The 20,761-nt window shown below is 43.2% G+C and overlaps 1 protein-coding gene across 1 annotated transcript in view; it reads right to left on the bottom strand.

Moving 5' to 3' along the window:
• The window catches only part of ano5a (anoctamin 5a), a 29,593-nt gene extending 9,141 nt beyond the window's left edge, over positions 1-20,452 (bottom strand). The window contains exons 1-11 of the mRNA XM_084168345.1: positions 20,364-20,452; positions 12,356-12,463; positions 9,832-9,900; positions 9,089-9,211; positions 8,456-8,617; positions 7,932-8,045; positions 6,761-6,876; positions 6,294-6,428; positions 5,904-6,009; positions 5,705-5,765; positions 3,867-4,018 (exon numbers count right to left, since the gene is read on the bottom strand). Coding sequence (XP_084024471.1) covers positions 3,867-4,018; positions 5,705-5,765; positions 5,904-6,009; positions 6,294-6,428; positions 6,761-6,876; positions 7,932-8,045; positions 8,456-8,617; positions 9,089-9,211; positions 9,832-9,900; positions 12,356-12,463; positions 20,364-20,375 — 1,158 coding nt within the window. The 5' untranslated portion in view covers positions 20,376-20,452. The remainder of the gene's footprint in view (positions 1-3,866; positions 4,019-5,704; positions 5,766-5,903; positions 6,010-6,293; positions 6,429-6,760; positions 6,877-7,931; positions 8,046-8,455; positions 8,618-9,088; positions 9,212-9,831; positions 9,901-12,355; positions 12,464-20,363) is intronic.
• Between the last annotated feature and the right edge of the window lie 309 nt (positions 20,453-20,761).

Raw genomic sequence — 20,761 nt, 5'->3', positions numbered from 1 at the left:
GTGGAGGTGGAGGATGTGGAGGTGGAGGGTCAGGGTGTTGAGGTGGAGGATGTGGAGGGTGAGGAGGTGGAGGATGTGGAGGGTGAGGAGGTGCAGGGTCAGGGTGTGGATGTGGAGGGTGTGGAGGATGTGGAGGTGGAGGATGAGGAGGGTGTGGAGGTGGAGGATGAGGCGGGTGTGGAGGTGGAGGGTCAGGGCCCAGTAACAGACCCCTCTACCCTCTCATTAGGAATGATATCAGTAACTAACTCCAGACATAAAGGATCAGCTGTGGAATACTTCATATACAGGCTGGGCACCGATAGGTGGATGACACTTCAATCAAATATATCAATCAATATCATACAGTACGCCACGATGGCACATGAATGTTACATTTTTAAACAATGTAAACTGGGCTACAATTTACTATGAAAATTATAACTGAACATTATTATCATGGAACATCTTGTCGCTGGCCACAACCATGCAAAGAAACTGCAAAGACACACTTTCATTTTCTAAGCAGTGTTATCTATATAAACCTAGAAGGCAACACAACACAAGCACCTATGTGATGCGGTTGAGTCGTTGGCTGGTACACTTGTACTCTGGCACTAACCCTAACCCCTAACCCCTAACCCCTAACCTTAGCCTTAGCCTAAACCAGTGTTATAATGCAGGCAAGAGATGGAAACACACCTGCGTGACGCGGTTAAGTCTGCGGGAGGTACACTTGGTCTCGTACTCCGGTCCTAACCATAACCCCTAACCTCTAACCATAACCCCTAACCTCTAACCATAACCCCTAACCTCTAACCATAACCCCTAACCTCTAACCATAACCCCTAACCTCTAACCATAACCCCTAACCCCTAACCTCTAACCATAACCCCTAACCTCTAACCATAACCCCTAACCCCTAACCTCTAACCCTAACCCCTAACCATAACCCCTAACCTCTAACCATAACCCCTAACCCCTAACCCTAACCTCTAACCATAACCCCTAACCTCTAACCATAACCCCTAACCTCTAACCATAACCCCTAACCCCTAACCTCTAACCATAACCCCTAACCTCTAACCATAACCCCTAACCTCTAACCATAACCCCTAACCTCTAACCATAACCCCTAACCTCTAACCATAACCCCTAACCCCTAACCTCTAACCATAACCCCTAACCTCTAACCATAACCCCTAACCCCTAACCTCTAACCCTAACCTCTAACCATAACCCCTAACCTCTAACCATAACCCCTAACCTCTAACCATAACCCCTAACCCCTAACCTCTAACCATAACCCCTAACCTCTAACCATAACCCCTAACCCCTAACCCCTAACCTCTAACCCTAACCCCTAACCTCTAACCATAACCCCTAACCCCTAACCCCTAACCTCTAACCTCTAACCATAACCCCTAACCCCTAACCTCTAACCATAACCCCTAACCCCTAACCCCTAACCTCTAACCTCTAACCATAACCCCTAACCCCTAACCCCTAACCCCCTAACCTCTAACCCTAACCCCTAACCTCTAACCATAACCCCTAACCTCTAACCATAACCCCTAACCTCTAACCCCTAACCTCTAACCATAACCCCTAACCTCTAACCCTAACCCCTAACCTCTAACCATAACCCCTAACCTCTAACCATAACCCCTAACCTCTAACCATAACCCCTAACCTCTAACCATAACCCCTAACCTCTAACCATAACCCCTAACCTCTAACCATAACCCCTAACCTCTAACCATAACCCCTAACCTCTAACCATAACCATAACCCCTAACCTCTAACCATAACCCCTAACCTCTAACCCCTAACCTCTAACCATAACCCCTAACCTCTAACCATAACCCCTAACCTCTAACCCTAACCCCTAACCTCTAACCATAACCCCTAACCCCTAACCTCTAACCATAACCCCTAACCTCTAACCATAACCCCTAACCTCTAACCATAACCATAACCCCTAACCTCTAACCCCTAACCTCTAGCCCTAACCCCTAACCTCTAACCCCTAACCCCTAACCCTAACCCCTAACCTCTAACCTCTAACCCCTAACCCCTAACCTCTAACCCCTAACCTCTAACCATAACCCCTAACCTCTAACCCTAACCCCTAACCTCTAACCATAACCCCTAACCTCTAACCATAACCCCTAACCCCTAACCTCTAACCCTAACCCCTAACCTCTAACCCCTAACCTCTAACCATAACCCCTAACCTCTAACCCCTAACCTCTAACCATAACCCCTAACCTCTAACCCTAACCCCTAACCTCTAACCATAACCCCTAACCTCTAACCTCTAACCCCTAACCATAAACCCTAACCCCTAACCTCTAACCTCTAACCATAACCCCTAACCTCTAACCCTAACCTCTAACCATAACCATAACCCCTAACCTCTAACCATAACCCCTAACCTCTAACCATAACCCCTAACCTCTAACCATAACCCCTAACCTCTAACCCTAACCCCTAACCTCTAACCCTAACCCCTAACCTCTAACCCTAACCCCTAACCCCTAACCTCTAACCTCTAACCCCTAACCCCTAACCCCCTAACCTCTAACCATAACCATAACCCCTAACCTCTAACCATAACCCCTAACCCCTAACCCCTAACCATAACCCCCTAACCTCTAACCCCTAACCTCTAACCTCTAACCCCTAACCTCTAACCCCTAACCCCTAACCTCTAACCCTAACCCCTAACCCCTAACCCCTAACCTCTAACCCCTAACCCCTAACCCCTAACCTCTAACCATAACCCCTAACCCCTAACCTCTAACCATAACCTCTAACCTCTAACCCCTAACCTCTAACCCTAACCCCTAACCCCTAACCTCTAACCATAACCCCTAACCCCTAACCCCTAACCCTAACCCCTAACCTCTAACCATAACCCCTAACCTCTAACCATAACCTCTAACCCCTAACCCTAACCCCTAACCTCTAACCCCTAACCCCTAACCCCTAACCTCTAACCTCTAACCATAACCCCTAACCTCTAACCATAACCCCTAACCCCTAACCTCTAACCCCTAACCTCTAACCGTAACCTCTAACCTCTAACCATAACCCCTAACCCCCTAACCTCTAACCATAACCATAACCCCTAACCTCTAACCTCTAACCCCTAACCTCTAACCATAACCCCTAACCCCTAACCATAACCCCTAACCTCTAACCATAACCCCTAACCTCTAACCCCTAACCCCTAACCTCTAACCCCTAACCTCTAACCTCTAACCCTAACCCCTAACCCCTAACCTCTAACCCTAACCCCTAATCCTAACCCCTAACCTCTAACCCCTAACCTCTAACCATAACCCCTAACCCCTAACCCCTAACCTCTAACCATAACCCCTAACCCCTAACCTCTAACCCTAACCCCTAACTCTAACTCTATACAGGTAAGAGATGGAAACACACCTGTGTGACGCGGTTGAGTCTGCGGGAGGTACACTTGGTCTCGTACTCCGGTCCTAACCATAACCCCTAACCTCTAACCATAACCCTTAACCCCTAACCATAACCCCTAACCTCTAACCCCTAACCTCTAACCTCTAACCCTAACCCTAACCATAACCCCTAACCTCTAACCATAACCCCTAACCTCTAACCTCTAACCTCTAACCCCTAACCTCTAACCCCTAACCTCTAACCATAACCCCTAACCTCTAACCTCTAACCCCTAACCTCTAACCCCTAACCCCTAACCCCTAACCCCTAACCTCTAACCTCTAACCCTAACCCCTAACCTCTAACCCTAACCCCTAACCCCTAACCTCTAACCCTAACCCCTAATCCTAACCCCTAACCTCTAACCCCTAACTCTAACTCTATACAGGTAAGAGATGGAAACACACCTGTGTGACGCGGTTGAGTCTGCGGGAGGTACACTTGGTCTCGTACTCCGGTCGCAGCTGAAGTTGCTGCTGCTCTTCCTCAAAGTCCACCAGGTCCCACTCATACTCCAGCCGGGCCTGGCGACGCTTCCAGAACTCCAGGAACAGAGTCACTATAGGAGGACAATGGAGAGTTGGGGAGATAACTCTTCATAGTAAAGGTCCTTTGGCATGATATACTGTAAGTGCAGACTGTAGGAACAGAGTTAAGGAGTAGCCCTTTCCTGCAGTCAATGACCAAAAGCGCCCTCTTTGGCCTCGTGGGTGGAATGTTATTCATATTTTTCATAATTAGTAACGTGTTTTTGTTTTTTTATGACAATTTCTGTGTTATCTCGGGATGCAAACTCAAAATGTAATACATTTCGACTCTGTATCTGACATGGGTACAGGTGTCTTCTTTTTTGTAAGCCCATAACCATGTGTGTGAGATTTTTATACTTTTGTTCAAAGTAGATTTGTTTAAGACTACCAAGAATTGGCTCAACTTCCCCAAGGCAAACATTTTGAATATATTATCCCACACAGCTACAAGGATGCACTTTCATGCTAGGTTTAGGACCTCATATTGAAGCTTATAGAGACCCCAACTGACGTATAGAACAATATTAAAAAGCATAATCAAACCTCTAACACAATAAATACATTTGACTTGGTGAAAATCTTTTTTTTTTTTTTTTTGGGACCTAAGTTGCTTACCAATTTTTTCCATGTGGTTTCTTCCTTCACCAGACTCCATGAAATGTTGACCCTTTTCCTATATATTTGGTCAAATTATAAATGTTGTGTACGGTTTCCTAGAAACAACGGGTGGCTCTACGAACCCTTTGGCTCATCGTACCCTACTGTCCCCTATAGCATTGTGTGGATATCATTCATCCCTTCAGTGTCAGCTATATTCAGTAGGAATTCACATTATGGAGTTTTCATAGAGATGACAAGAGACTCTGCTGTTATAAAGTATTTAAAAAATAAAGTATGAAGTATGAAGTTATACCACAACAATACTCAAAGATAATGTCTGTTTTCCAGTTGTAGAGACTGGCAGCTTCCTTTAGGTGGAGCTCAGGACAAAGCCTGCACACTTACAGGAATGCACCTTTTGACACTTAATATTCACTAAGACTGTCACTTAATATTCACTAAGACTGACACTTAATATTCACTAAGACTGTCACTTAATATTCACTAAGACTGACACTTAATATTCACTAAGACTGTCACTTAATATTCACTAAGACTGTCACTTAATATTCAAAAAGTGTCACTTAATATTCACCAAGACTGTCACTTAATATTCACCAAGACTGTCACTTAATATTCACCAAGACTGTCACTTAATATTCACCAAGACTGTCACTTAATATTCACTAAGACTGTCACTTAATATTCACTAAGACTGACACTTAATATTCACTAAGACTGTCACTTAATATTCACTAAGACTGACACTTAATATTCACTAAGACTGTCACTTAATATTCACTAAGACTGTCACTTAATATTCAAAAAGTGTCACTTAATATTCACCAAGACTGTCACTTAATATTCACCAAGACTGTCACTTAATATTCACCAAGACTGTCACTTAATATTCACCAAGACTGTCACTTAATATTCACCAAGACTGTCACTTAATATTCACTAAGACTGTCACTTAATATTCACCAAGACTGTCACTTAATATTCACCAAGACTGTCACTTAATATTCACCAAGACTGTCACTTAATATTCACCAAGACTGTCACTTAATATTCACCAAGACTGTCACTTAATATTCACCAAGACTGTCACTTACCCCAAATCCCCATGAATATGGCAAAGAACACCGTCCCCACGTTGTCAAACATATGTGATTGCTGATAGAATAAAAGAAATGGAGCACGTTCATTGACTTGACCTGAAGTTCTGGTCAACAAAATTAACATATCACAACAGTGTCTGTCTGTAGAGTATCATAATCTTCATAGTGCAATTATAAAGCCTGGACTTCATACCCAGGAGGAGTTACACGTTGAGCTGAGTTTCCAGTAGCCACATTTCTTATCACACAGTGGACACATGATGATGTTGCCTCCAATCTCCTCACTACAGATTTCTTTACTGAAACGAGATTTTGTAAAAATTTAAAAAACATGATATTCTCATAACATACTGCAAACATTTCTCCAGGCAACATACATTGAGGGCCGGATTCCTGGACACAGAATCCCAGACACAGTAAATTCTCCATTCAGTATGCCTTTCATTCCAGCCAAAGTCTTAACTGTGTCCGATTTTTTGTCTGGGGTTGTAGGGGATAGTGGACAGTGCCTATGATTTTTAGGCTGCGAGGTAGGGGGTAGGGGACAGTGCCTAGGGGTTGAATTGGGATTCAGGGCCCTCACCTCCAGACGTTGTCATCGAAGGTGAACAATCCATAGAGAAAACAGATCAGGCCTACTACCGCAGCGAAGAACAGCATCTCAGTGTAGAAACCCAGCCAGGCAAAGTAGATCCCAATCTTCTCCCCGTAATACTTCCTGTTATGAGAAATACAACACAACCAATCAAACATCTTCTCCTCATAATACTTCCTGTTATGGGAAATACAACACAACCAATCAAAACAACAACAGCCTGTTTTAGGGTCTAGAAATAAAAAGAGGACAACGCGGAGACTTGATTCAAACAAACGCAGATAAATGACCTGTGCGCTGCGGTTCACTTTTAAAGGGGATTTCTGCTTGAGCCGACATCCGTGGAGTTAAAAGGGAATGTGAGCTCCACAACCATTGGGGACATTGCCTTTAAAAGTATATAATGTGTAAATATATATTTTATTTCCTGGTTCGGTGTTGTGTTGTGTTCTCACCGTATCAAGTTGAGAGGCTGCTCTTTGAAGAAACTGAAGAACCGGGCCCAGTGTGTGTAGAGGTTGAATCTCTCACTCTCACTGTTGGAATCCCTGGATGGCTTCCAGTATCGAGACTGTATATATACACACAGAGGGATACAGCCCATTCATAGTGTTATGGTTCCACTGTTTATCCTTACCCATAACATGCCTGTCTATGGTTGCAAAATTCAGATAACTTTTCCCAAAATTCGTAGGTTTTTCCAGAAAATCCCAGTTGGAAGATTCCCAGAATCAGGAGGTAAATAAGAAGAGAATCCAGAATCCTCTAGCCAGGATTTTTGTAAAAAATTCTGGGAAAGTTACCCGGATTTTTGCAACCCTATGCCTGTCCCATTTCCAAAGGGGATGATAATGGGGTTAATTAAATGATAATGATAATAGGGTTAATTTAATGATAATAGATAATAAGGTTAATTAAATGATAATAGATAATAGGGTTAATTTAATTATAATAGATAATAGGGTTAATTTAATTTTGATAAAGATAATTTTTTTATTTAATTTTTTTTTATTGAACCTTTATTTAACTAGGCAAGTCAGTTAAGAACAAATTCTTATTTACAATGACGGCCTACACCGGCCAAACCCGGACGACGCTGGGCCAATTGTGCGCCGCCCTATGGGACTCCCAATCACGGCCGGTTGTCATACAGCCTGGAATCGAACCAGGGGGTCTGTAGTGACACCTCAAGCACTGAGATGCAGTGCATTAAATAGTTGGGTATTATTATATGAAAGACACAGAGAGTACATTGTGCACACAAAACATTCCTTCCCCTTTCCACCACTAGATTAATGACTTCACGGATACTCAATGGCTGTATGTGCATATGAAACGGCCCAACAAGAGCCCAGAGGGCAAAGCTGGTTGAAATGATATAACAACCAGTTTTCCCTACTAGGAGAGAAGGTAACTTTCAGAGTTGAGGGGTCAATTCCATTTCAAATCCAGTCAATTCAGAATATGTAAAACAAAATTCCAATTCCAATTCCAAATTTGTATCATTGAAAAGCATTGAATAAAATCGGAATTGGAATTTCAGTGTACGTCCTGAATCGACTGACTGGAATTTAAACGGGATTGACCCCCCCAACCCTGGTCACCTGTTGGACAGTAGCTTCTTACATCATGTAGTGGGAAGGCAGACCCGTAGGTCCCGTTGTTGAGCAGGCGCTTGATGCCCTTCTTGTCCTCTCTGTCTGACTTGTAGTAGGGACAACGGGCCAGGATGTAGTATACCTGGGGGGGAGGTCAGGTCAGAGAGCAACACATACATAGAGATTGCCAATTCTACAAATAGAGGACTCTCTATTCTAGAAGTCGCTATACTGCCATGACTACATTCCAATCAAATGGAATTTGATTTATAAAGCCATTTTTTACATCGACAGTTGTCACAAAGTGCTTCACAGCAAGGAAGAAACCCTGAGAGGAACGAGACTCAGAAGAGAAGCCAATTCTTCTACATTGATTGTCTTATATGAAAGCCCTTTATGTTGGCCTACTTACTATCCTGTTGGCCTACTTACTATCCTGTTGGCCTACTTACTATCCTGTTGGCCTACTTACTATCCTGTTGGCCTACTTACTATCCTGTTGGCCTACTTACTATCCTGTTGGCCTACTTACTATCCTGTTGGCCTACTTACTATCCTGTTGCGGACGGAGGGAGGGAAGAAGGTGTCCTTGTCATCGATGAGGAAGAAGTCAATCTTTCCCTTGTTGAAGGGTGAGGTGAAGTAGTCTGGTTCAGGATTCATAATGTGGTCCGGTAGACGGAAGGGAGTGAACAGCCAGTCCATGGGAATGTCCTGGTGGAAGAACACGTTAGGGCGGCAGGTAGCTTAGTGGTTAAGAGCGTTGTACCAGTAACCGAAAGGTTGCTAGTTCTAATCCCCAAGCCGACTAGGTGAAAAATCTGTCGATGTGCCCTTGAGCAAGGCACTTAACCCTAGTTGCTCTGGATAAGAGCGTCTGCTAAATGACCAATTTATTTAATTTTTTTATTTATTTTTAAGAAGAAGAATACTTTACTTTCCAAGATAGTCGGTTTGTGCTGTCATGGCAACTCCTTGTCACCACAAACATGTTCTGGATGACAATGACAGCAATGTAGTTGGCAAGAGCACAAACAGATCTGAGACCAGGCTACAGTTTTTCCTACAGTCCAAAGACTTTTGTCATGGCCAGATTTTTCCTTTCAGTTACAGTATTCGAACCGGAAACCCTCCATTTGCTGGCCCACCTCGCTAACCGCTAGGCTACCTGGCTGCTGACTGTACCTGGTGGACGGGGATATCATTGGCCTTGAAGGGAACCTTGATCTTGAGGACATCGGCGTAGGTGGCCAGAACCTCCCATGGAGCGTGGATCTTCACAAAGTATGTCTTACGGTCATCTGACTCCTGATTGGAGGAGAGAGATGGAGAGATAGATAGATGTGGAGATGGATGGACAGACGGACACACAAACAGACAGACAGGCAGGCAGGCAGGCAGGCAGGCAGACAGGCAGGCAGGCAGGCAGGCAGGCAGGCAGACAGGCAGACAGGCAGGCAGGCAGACAGGCAGACAGGCAGGCAGGCAGGCAGGCAGGCAGGCAGGCAGGCAGACGGACGGACAGAGGGAAAGCAGAGACAGACAGACCAGAAAGAACAGGCAGACAGGCAGAAAAACATACAGACACAGCTTGTCAATTATTTAACAAATAGCCAAGTTTAACTACTTAAGTTCCCCTAAACCACCACAAACAAACAAACCATTTTCCTGTACTGTGCTGTAAAGTTTATAAATCAGGGTATTTCTAGTGATCTAGCTCCCCCGGTGGTGAGAAAGAGTAATGGTATCCCCCCATACAAAAATACTGCCAGGACAGTCTGTCCCCATATACTAAATATGTTTACGCTGTGTTGCTAACTCCTCTTGTCCGATGCTGTTAGCAACACAGACATATCTGGGACCAGGCTATTTATTCACCAGAACTTGATTAGATGTAATCAGATAAAACTTCAGGGCAGGAATCTTACCGATTTATCCTCTGTCTCCAGTTCCAGCCCTGCTTTCTGTAGGTTAGCCTCATATTCCCTCCGCCTCTCCTGTTGAGACAAAATAATAGGAGGAGAAGAGAAGAGGAGAAGAGGAGAGAGGAGGAGGAGAGAGGAGAGGAGAGGAGGAGAAGAGAAGAGGAGAAGAGAGGAGGAGAAGAGAGGAGGAGAAGAGAGGAGAGGAGAGGAGGAGAAGAGAAGAGGAGGAGAGAGGAGGAGAGAGGAGGAGAAGAGAGGAGAAGAGGAGAGAGGAGGAGAGAAGAGGAGAAGAGGAGAGAGGAGGAGAAGAGAGGAAAAGAGAGGAGGAGAAGAGAGGAGGAGAGAAGAGAAGAAGAGAAGAGAGGAATTGGTACAGGACATTCAATTTGCCTCTCATCACTTTATTTTGTAATAATATTTTTGACCAAGTTTTTATATTGTTTGTCATTTATTTGTTGGGGGGGTTTTACAGGTACAATATCAATTCCAAGTCACATATTCAGTTTATATAACATGTACCCGTGTCCTGCCACTCAAAATAAAAACTAAAGTAAGAAATACATACAGAGAAATGATCATACAGATCAAACAGGATTTTGTCATAGTAAAATTCAAAGAAAGGAAAACAGGTGCGCCTACTCCCCCAACTCCCCATCCCATTACCCCCAGCCCAACATGTCTCCCTATATTTGTCCAGGCCTCAATTGTTCTTTGACTAGCACCATTCATTCTCAATGTCGATAATTCTAATGTCTTAACTTCTAATAGTAACTGCATCCCTTAGTGAATTGGGAGATGGGGTGATTGCCATCTAAGAGCCAACATCTTTTTTTTGTTGCAGCAGTGGTGGTGGCAGCATCATGCTGTGGGGATGTTTTTCAGCGGCAGGGACTGGGAGACTAGTCAGGATCGAGGGAAAGATGAACGGAGCAAAGTACAGAGAGATCCTTGATGAAAACCTGCTCCAGAGCGCTCAGGACCTCAGACTGGGGCGAAGGTTCACCTTCCAACAGGGATACGACCGTAAGCACACAGCCAACACAATGCAGGCGTGGCTTCGTGACAAGTCTCTGAATGTCCTTGAATGGCCCAGCCAGAGACCAGACTTGAGCCCGATCGAACATCTCTGGAGAGACCTGAAAATAGCTGTGCAGCGACGCTCCCCATCCAACCTGACAGAGCTTGAGAGGATCTGAAGAGAAGAATGGGAGAAACTCCCCAAATACAGGTGTGCCAAGCTTGCAGCATCATACCCAAGAAGACTCGAGGCTGTAATCACGGCCAAAGGTGCTTCAACAAAGTACTGAGTAAAGGGTCTGAATACTTATGTAAATGTGATATTTCATTATTTCTTTTTTTTTATAAATGTATAAACATTTCTAAAAACCTGTTTTTGCTGTATCATTATGGGATATTGTGTGTAGATTGATGAGGGGGGGGGGACAATTTAATCAATTTTAGAATAAGGCTGTAATGTAACAAAATGTGGAAAAAGTCAAGGGGTCTGAATACTTTCCAAATGCACTGTATATCACTGTACACCACTTTATCATATGAACTTTGTGTACAGGAAGCTTCACCTCAAAATGGCTGCTTCTCCCACACAGCATGCAAATGGTACTCAAATATACTTAAATAACAAAGTTACCATGGAAACTAAGGGTCAATTCAAGGCTAACTCAAAGCAGGAGGCAGATGATAAGGACATTCCATTCCATGGGGCTCAGTCACTGGCTAGGAATGAGGAATTATAATTTAGCTACTGTAGCTTAGCTCAAATGATTATTTTCGTCTTGTTTCAAGGTATTTGTGTCATGTAGCTTATTTCTGAAATAAGCTACATGCTTGCTATTATGAACAGCTTGGCAAGAGAAAACTAGCTGGTGCTGACAAGTGACGTGAGTCAAGTGAGGTGAATCAAGTGAAGTGAGTCAAGTGAATTGAATCAAGTGAGGTGAGTCAACTAAAGTGAATCAAGTGAAGTGAGTCAAGTGAGGTGAGTCAAGTGAGTCAAGTGAAGTGAGACAAGTGAGTCATGTGAAATGAGTCAAGTGAGTCAGTGAGGTGATTCAAGCGAAGTGAAGTGAGTCAAGTGAAGTGAGTCAAGTAAAGTGAGTCAAGTAAAGTGAGTCAAGTAAAGTGAGTCAAGTAAAGTGAGTCAAGTAAAGTGAGTCAAGTAAAGTGTGTCAAGTGAAGTGAAGTGAGTCAAGTGAAGGGAGAGTGCTATGTATTACAGCATGCTGAATGATGTTCATACAGTGATTTACACTGTATTATTGTAGTATTAACAACTACAGAGTCATGTATACAGCCTGGTTAAACCAGAATGAACTCTGAACTAAATCACAATGGAGTGGAGCATCCAGTCAGGTTTACCCAGGCTGTGTCCTGTGCTCAGAAACCAGCATTAAGTTACACTGAGAATTACAATGAAACCCCTGTGATAACTATGCACTTGACAACTATATGAAGTAGAGGAATAGCAGTTAATAGTGAGCCCAGGTGTGTTTCTGAAGGTGAATCTTACCTGTTTCCTCTCTCCGTCTCGGTCGTCCACATAGGACAGGATGAAGTCAATCCTCTTCTTTCCATCCCGGAAGAACACAGAGTCTTTACCCTGCTGACGCTTGTCAACCTGGGAGGAGACAGACAACACACACACACAGTCAACTCAGAGTCAATTTACAGTCAACACACGGTCAACATACAGTCAACACACAGTCAACTCAGAGTCAACACACACTCAACACACAGTCAATTTACAGTCAACACACGGTCAACATACAGTCAATTATACAGTCAATTTACAGTCAACACACGGTCAACATACAGTCAATTATACAGTCAATTTACAGTCAATACACGGTCAACATACAGTCAATTATACAGTCAATTTACAGTCAACACACAGTCAACACACAGTAAATTTACAGTCAACACACTGTCAACACACGGTCAACATACAGTCAATGTACAGTCAACATACATTCAATTTATAGTCAACACACGGTCAACACACAGTCAATTTACAGTCAACACACGGTCAACACACAGTCAATTTACAGTCAACACACGGTCAACATACAGTCAATTTACAGTCAACACACGGTCAACATACAGTCAATTTACAGTCAACACACGGTCAACATACAGTCAATTTATAGTGAACACACGGTCAACATACAGTCAATTTACAATCAACACACAAACACAGTCAGCTGACATTCCCAGATATAGGGCCCGTTTCCCAGACACAGAGTAACCCTAGTCCTGGACTAAAAAGTTATTTCAATGGAGACTCTGTCTGGGAAACTCGTCCATGAAGTACACCACCACGCAGGAAAGCCTTGGATGCCTTGAAATGCAGACAGCCTTCAGTTCACTCCAACTCCAAGGTTTGAGTATCTACACAGGCGTTTCAAGGCAAGAACCACAGCTGAACACATATTTGAATAAAGCCAGACTCTGAACCGAGCTATCCACAGCACAGCAACCCCACTGCGAATCAATCCATATACTGTCACTGTAACTAGATACAGATGAAGAATCACACGCAGCATCACAGCATTACCTCCCCTGCAGAGCCTGATGATGAGGTCATGCAAGGAGCAGGAGAAATACAATTCAACCATGGCTGAAATGTTCTATGTTCCATTTAGCATAGTTTCATTGAGTTTATCAGGAGGTCTGGATCTTGTTTTATCCACATTAGAACTGGCCATGGTCTGGTAATGATATTAATACACTGAGTCATGGTCTGGTCATTATCTTAATACACTGAGTCATGGTCTGGTCATGATGTTAATACACTGAGTCATGGTCTGGTAATGATATTAATACACTGAGTCATGGTCTGGTAATGATATTAATACACTGAGTCATGGTCTGGTAATGATGTTAATACACTGAGTCATGGTCTGGTAATGATGTTAATACACTGAGTCATGGTCTGGTAATGATGTTAATACACTGAGTCATGGTCTGGTAATGATGTTAATACACTGAGTCATGGTCTGGTAATGATGTTAATACACTGAGTCATGGTCTGGTAATGATGTTAATACACTGAGTCATGGTCTGGTAATGATGTTAATACACTGAGTCATGGTCTGGTAATGATGTTAATACACTGAGTCATGGTCTGGTAATGATATTAATACACTGAGTCATGGTCTGGTAATGATGTTAATACACTCAGTCATGGTCTGGTAATGATGTTAATACACTGAGTCATGGTCTGGTAATGATGTTAATACACTGAGTCATTGTCTGGTAATGATGTTAATACACTCAGTCATGGTCTGGTAATGATGTTAATACACTGAGTCATGGTCTGGTAATGATGTTAATACACTGAGTCATGGTCTGGTAATGATGTTAATACACTGAGTCATGGTCTGGTAATGATGTTAATACACTGAGTCATGGTCTGGTAATGATGTTAATACACTGAGTCATGGTCTGGTAATGATGTTAATACACTGAGTCATGGTCTGGTAATGATATTAATACACTGAGTCATGGTCTGGTAATGATGTTAATACACTGAGTCATGGTCTGGTAATGATATTAATACACTGAGTCATGGTCTGGTAATGATGTTAATACACTGAGTCATGGTCTGGTAATGATGTTAATACACTGAGTCATGGTCTGGTAATGATGTTAATACACTGAGTCATGGTCTGGTAATGATGTTAATACACTGAGTCATGGTCTGGTAATGATGTTAATACACTGAGTCATGGTCTGGTAATGATGTTAATACACTGAGTCATGGTCTGGTAATGATGTTAATACACTGAGTCATGGTCTGGTAATGATGTTAATACACTGAGTCATGGTCTGGTAATGATGTTAATACACTGAGTCATGGTCTGGTAATGATGTTAATACACTGAGTCATGGTCTGGTAATGATGTTAATACACTGAGTCATGGTCTGGTAATGATGTTAATACACTGAGTCATGGTCTGGTAATGATGTTAATACACTGAGTCATGGTCTGGTAATGATATTAATACACTGAGTCATGGTCTGGTAATGATGTTAATACACTGAGTCATGGTCTGGTAATGATATTAATACACTGAGTCATGGTCTGGTAATGATGTTAATACACTGAGTCATGGTCTGGTAATGATGTTAATACACTGAGTCATGGTCTGGTAATGATATTAATACACTGAGTCATGGTCTGGTAATGATGTTAATACACTGAGTCATGGTCTGGTAATGATATTAATACACTGAGTCATGGTCTGGTAATGATGTTAATACACTGAGTCATGGTCTGGTAATGATATTAATACACTGAGTCATGGTCTGGTAATGATGTTAATACACTGAGTCATGGTCTGGTAATGATGTTAATACACTGAGTCATGGTCTGGTAATGATATTAATACACTGAGTCATGGTCTGGTAATGATGTTAATACACTGAGTCATGGTCTGGTAATGATGTTAATACACTGAGTCATGGTCTGGTAATGATGTTAATACACTGAGTCATGGTCTGGTAATGATGTTAATACACTGAGTCATGGTCTGGTAATGATGTTAATACACTGAGTCATGGTCTGGTAATGATGTTAATACACTGAGTCATGGTCTGGTAATGATGTTAATACACTGAGTCATGGTCTGGTAATGATGTTAATACACTGAGTCATGGTCTGGTAATGATGTTAATACACTGAGTCATGGTCTGGTAATGATGTTAATACACTGAGTCATGGTCTGGTAATGATGTTAATACACTGAGTCATGGTCTGGTAATGATGTTAATACACTGAGTCATGGTCTGGTAATGATGTTAATACACTGAGTCATGGTCTGGTAATGATGTTAATACACTGAGTCATGGTCTGGTAATGATGTTAATACACTGAGTCATGGTCTGGTAATGATGTTAATACACTGAGTCATGGTCTGGTAATGATGTTAATACACTGAGTCATGGTCTGGTAATGATGTTAATACACTGAGTCATGGTCTGGTAATGATGTTAATACACTGAGTTTGGGTCTTAAGTAATCTCGGTTAACCCAGAAATAAAATGGTACGGAATTTGTTTACGTAGTATGTCCACGAGAGGTTAGGTCCTGAGAGGTTGGGTCTTGATCTGGGTCTCAAGGACTTCGGTCTTGACTAGAGGTTGGGTCTTGGTCTGAGTCTCAAGGACTTCGGCATACAGAGCATTCCCACTGGGCACACCACATAATTTCAATGTGGATAATTGGGTAATATTTGGTTGAGATTACAACCTATATTCACCCACTCAAAAAGACAGCCAAAAGTTAGTTGAATTTCCAATGTTTTATCACTATGCTTTCAACCATCTAAAAACACAACCAAATTCCAATGGAAAAACAACGTCTGATTGTTGGTTTAGTTGTCAGCCAAAAGTCTATCACTGCTAGGGTTGTGCCGAGTCGTCGGACAAAACGAGTATCGCAATGGATATGGGCAATTTCCTGGGTACGCTTAAGATCAGAGTATATTCTGTAATTATCTGTGATCGTTTTTTTTGTTACACATTTCTTGTTAACAAACTATAGTTTTGGCAAGTCGGTTAAGGACATCTACTTGGTGCATGTAAGTCATTTTTCCAACAATTGTTTACAGACAGATTATTTTACTTATAATTCACTGTATCACAATTCCAGTGGGTCAGAAGTTTACATACACTAAATTGACTGTGCTTTTAAACAGCTTTGAAAATTCCAGAAAATTATGTCATGGCTTTAGAAGCTTCTGATAGGCGAATTGACATATTTTGAGTCAATTGGAGGTGTACCTGTGGATGTAACTCAGTGCCTCTTTGCTTGACATCATGGGAAAATCAAAAGAAATCAGCCAAGACCTCAGAAAAATAATTGTAGACCTCCACAAGTCTGGTTCATCCTTGTGAGCAATTTCCAAATGCCTGAAGGTACCACGTTCATCTGTACAAACAATAGTACACAAGTATAAACACCATGGGACCACACAGCCGTCATACCGCTCAGGAAGGAGATGCGTTCTGTCTCAAAGAGATGAACATACTTTGGTGTGAAAAGTGCAAATCAATCCCAGAACAACAGCAAAGGACCGTGTGAAGATGCTGGAGGAAACAGGTACAAAAGTATCTATATCCACAGTAAAACGAGTCCTATATCAACATAACCAGAAAGGCCGCTGAGCAAGGAAGAAGCCACTGCTCCAAAACCGCCATAAAAAAGCCAGACTACGGTTTGCAACTGCACATGGGGACAAAGATCGTACTTTTTGGAGAAATGTCCTCTGGTCTGATGAAACAAAAATATAACTGTTTGGCCATAATGACCATCGTTATGTTTGGAGGAAAAAGGGGGGGACCTTGCAAGCCGAAGAACACCATCCCAACCGTGAAGCACGGAGGTGGCAGCATCATGCTGTGGGGGTGCTTTGCTGCAGGAGGGACGGGTGCACTTCACAAAATAGATGGCATCATGAGGAAGGAAAATTATGTGGATATATTGAAGCAACATCTCAAGACATCAGTCAGGAAGTGAAAGCTTGATCGCAAATGGGTCTTCCAAATGGACAATGACCCCAAGCATACTTCCAAAGTTGTGGCAAAATGGCTTAAGGACAACAAAGTCAAGGTATTGGAGTGGCCATCACAAAGCCCTGACCCCAATTCTATACAAAATGTGTGGGCAGAACTGAAAAAGTGTTCAATTCTCCAATAGGAGGTGCTGCCCAGCCTACAGTTTCTTTTTCTGATAGTGGATATAACGTTGCAGATCTGACGTTGTTTTAAACGTACAAATTCAACTTATTTTATACAAGGTTTGTCTATGTTGAAATTTGGTTACCCTAATGGCATAATACTGTGGTTGAAATTTCACCCTCAAAATAACAGTTGATTACTTTTTGCAAATCCAATGTAGTTTCCACATAGATTCCACGTCACAATACGTTGACAAATGTATGTTCAAACAACATTGATTTAACCAGTTTGTGCCCAGCGGGTTGTGTTTGAAAGCCCATGACAACAGGACTCCCCTGTACATGTAATCTCATTCATGATCCTAGATCAGCAGGCCTACTCTGAGATGCTGGCCTATAAGTAATTCCGATGCTGTAAGGTATCCGGTGTCTTATGACTCTTGTGATTTACTGTGCTTCTCTGTCAGCGAATCAGCAATCAGCTTACTAAACAATGACTGCGATTAATCGAGAGTTTGGGACTATTGGATTCTATCTGCATTTTTATCAAATTTGAGTTATTGACATAGCCTTGTTCTGTTCCATGTTATCTACCTATATAGTACTCTAAACACCCCAATTCATGTTGTTAAGTTCAAAATAATACAAAATAAAAATAGCTGAAACCATTCAAACCAATGAGGGTTCGGATCTTTAAAGCCAATTATCTCCGAATATAGCCGTATAGTCCCAATAAGCTATCGTTATGTCAAAACCAGGGAGGCCACAGGTAACCGGAGAGAGATCTACATTCAAATTCACCAAAACAAGACTGACTGCTGAACAGTAAAAGAGGACAACAACAACAAACAGAGATGTTCCTGGTGACTGAGTCCAGATGACTGGCTGGCTTTGCTACTGACGCACTGTTTCTGTTTCTAGCTAGCGTATCCCTCAGAATGAAGCAAGGTACTCGGCATGGTAGGCCTATGCTAATGTCTATATTGGAACATACAGTAACTTTTTGTAAATCCAGCCTGGTCCTAGCCTGGCCCCAGAGCTGTTTGTGCTGTCTTGCCAGATAGACATCACAAATAGATCAGAGACCAGGCTGGCCTTGCCTACATGTTTCAAGCAGGGATGAGTGCTTAGTCCCCTCCTGTACTCCCTGTTCACCCACGACTGTGTGGCTACGCATGACTCCAACATCCTCTTAGGTTCGCCGACAACACGATGGTGGTAGGCCTGATCACCGACAACGATGAGACGGCCTGTAGGGAGGAGGTCAGAGACCTGGCCATGGGGTGCCAGGACAACAACCTCTCCCTCAACGTCAGACAAAAGAGCTGATTGTGGACTACAGGAAACAGAGTGCCGAGCACGCTCCATTCACATCGACAGGGCTGCAGTGGAGAGGGTCGAAAGCCTCAAGTTTCTCAGTGTCCACATCACTAAGGACCTATCATGGTCCAAACACACCAACACAGTCGTGAATAGGGCACGACAATACCTCTTCCCCCTCTGGAGGCTGAAAAGATTTGCCATGGGTCCTCAGATCCTACAAAAGTCCTACAGCTGCACCATCGAGAGCATTTTGACTGGCTGCATCACCGTTTGGTATGGCAACTGATTGGCATCCGACCGCAAGGCGCTACAGAGGGTAGTGCGTACGGCCCTGTACATCACTGGGGCCGAGGCTCCCTGCCATCCAGGACCTCTATACCAGGCGGTGTCAGAATAAGGGCTAGAAAATGGTCAAAGACATCAGCCACCCAAGCGGTAGCTATGCACCAAGTCTGGAACCAACAGGACCCTGAACAGCTTCTACCCCCAAGCCATAAGACTGCTACATAGTTAACCAATAGCAACCCGGATGATCTGTATTGACCCTTTTTTGTATTGGGACAGTGACACTGTTTTCGCTGTTTTGGCTCTGTACTCCAGCACTTGAAATGATACATTGACTGTGAGGTTAAAGTGCAGACTGTCAGTTTTAGTCCACACCCGTTGTTTACGAAGCATGTGATAAGTGACGTTTGATTTGATCTCTACAGCATGTCCAATTTATTTTCTTATTTAGAATCTGGAGCAGTTTTTGGAACTCTGTCATGGGGTAAGTGAACCCCCCGCAATGGCCGGCCAGTCATGTTTATAAACTTCTGCCTGCAGCTCTTCCAATTAAGTTTATACTGTATACATGACTGGGACTCTTACTTTGGGTACCCCCCCCCCCCCTCCCCCCTCCACCCCTCCCCCCCAGCTATGTTTACCATTTACCAAACACTGCAGCCCCTTGTAACGTCTTGCCCACATAGAAAAAAAACACTGCATTTTCCCCTGCTCTGACACACACACATACACAGGAAGCCATGTTGAGAAAGAGGCCTGTTCCCTTTCAATGCTGCTACAGCTGTTCATATACCTATAAATAACTAACTGCATATTCTAGAACCGGCCTTGCTGACATTTCTACTTTAGCTGTCTGGACCGTAGCTGCTCGTAGAATTAGCCTAGTAATCCCCCCAACACAGTAGATCCAGTCCCACGCGCTGTACTCTCTACCCCTAAAAAACTAAACAGGACTAGCTGCAGTAGAATTATCACAACATAAAAAAACTAGACAGGACTAGCTGCAGTAGAATTATCACAACATAAAAAAACTAGACAGGACTAGCTGCAGTAGAATTATCACAACATAAAAAAACTAGACAGGACTAGCTGCAGTAGAATGATCGCAACAAGCACTATAGGCCTAGCAGTCCCCACACTCTATACCTCTCACAAACACATTGTTCTGCCTGTCCTGTTTGTACAGTAGCTATAAAAGGCGGAGGGCGTGAGAATAGAAGAGCACTTTACCTCCTCTTCCATGACCCTCTCTCCGGATAGAATGTCTGCGAAGCATCAGCTGTGACTCCCGCTATGTCTGCATCAGCTGAAAGGCAGCACAGCCAGAGCACAGCCAGAGCACAGCCTTTTACACAGCCAGAGTGGTTGCTTCTTCCCTGGGTGCACGGACGGACGAGCCCCCTAACTCACTTAATTCCTCTCTCCTTTTACTCCGTCATTCACAAATGGGGAGAGGGGCTTCATCCAGTCCAGTTGCATCCCAGGACAAGCCCACACTCGCTCAGACATCCAGAGGAAAGAGGGAGGAGAGAGAGGAGGGGGAGAGAGAGGGAGGGAGGGAGGGAGAGAGAGGGAGGGAGAGAGAGAGGAGGGGGGGAGAGAGAGAGGAGGGGGAGAGAGAGCAGAGG

The sequence above is a fragment of the Coregonus lavaretus genome (genome assembly GCF_964263955.1).
Source record: "Coregonus lavaretus genome assembly, chromosome: 9".
NCBI classification, from domain to species: domain Eukaryota; kingdom Metazoa; phylum Chordata; class Actinopteri; order Salmoniformes; family Salmonidae; genus Coregonus; species Coregonus lavaretus.
This window is presented reverse-complemented; position numbering and strand designations above follow the sequence as displayed.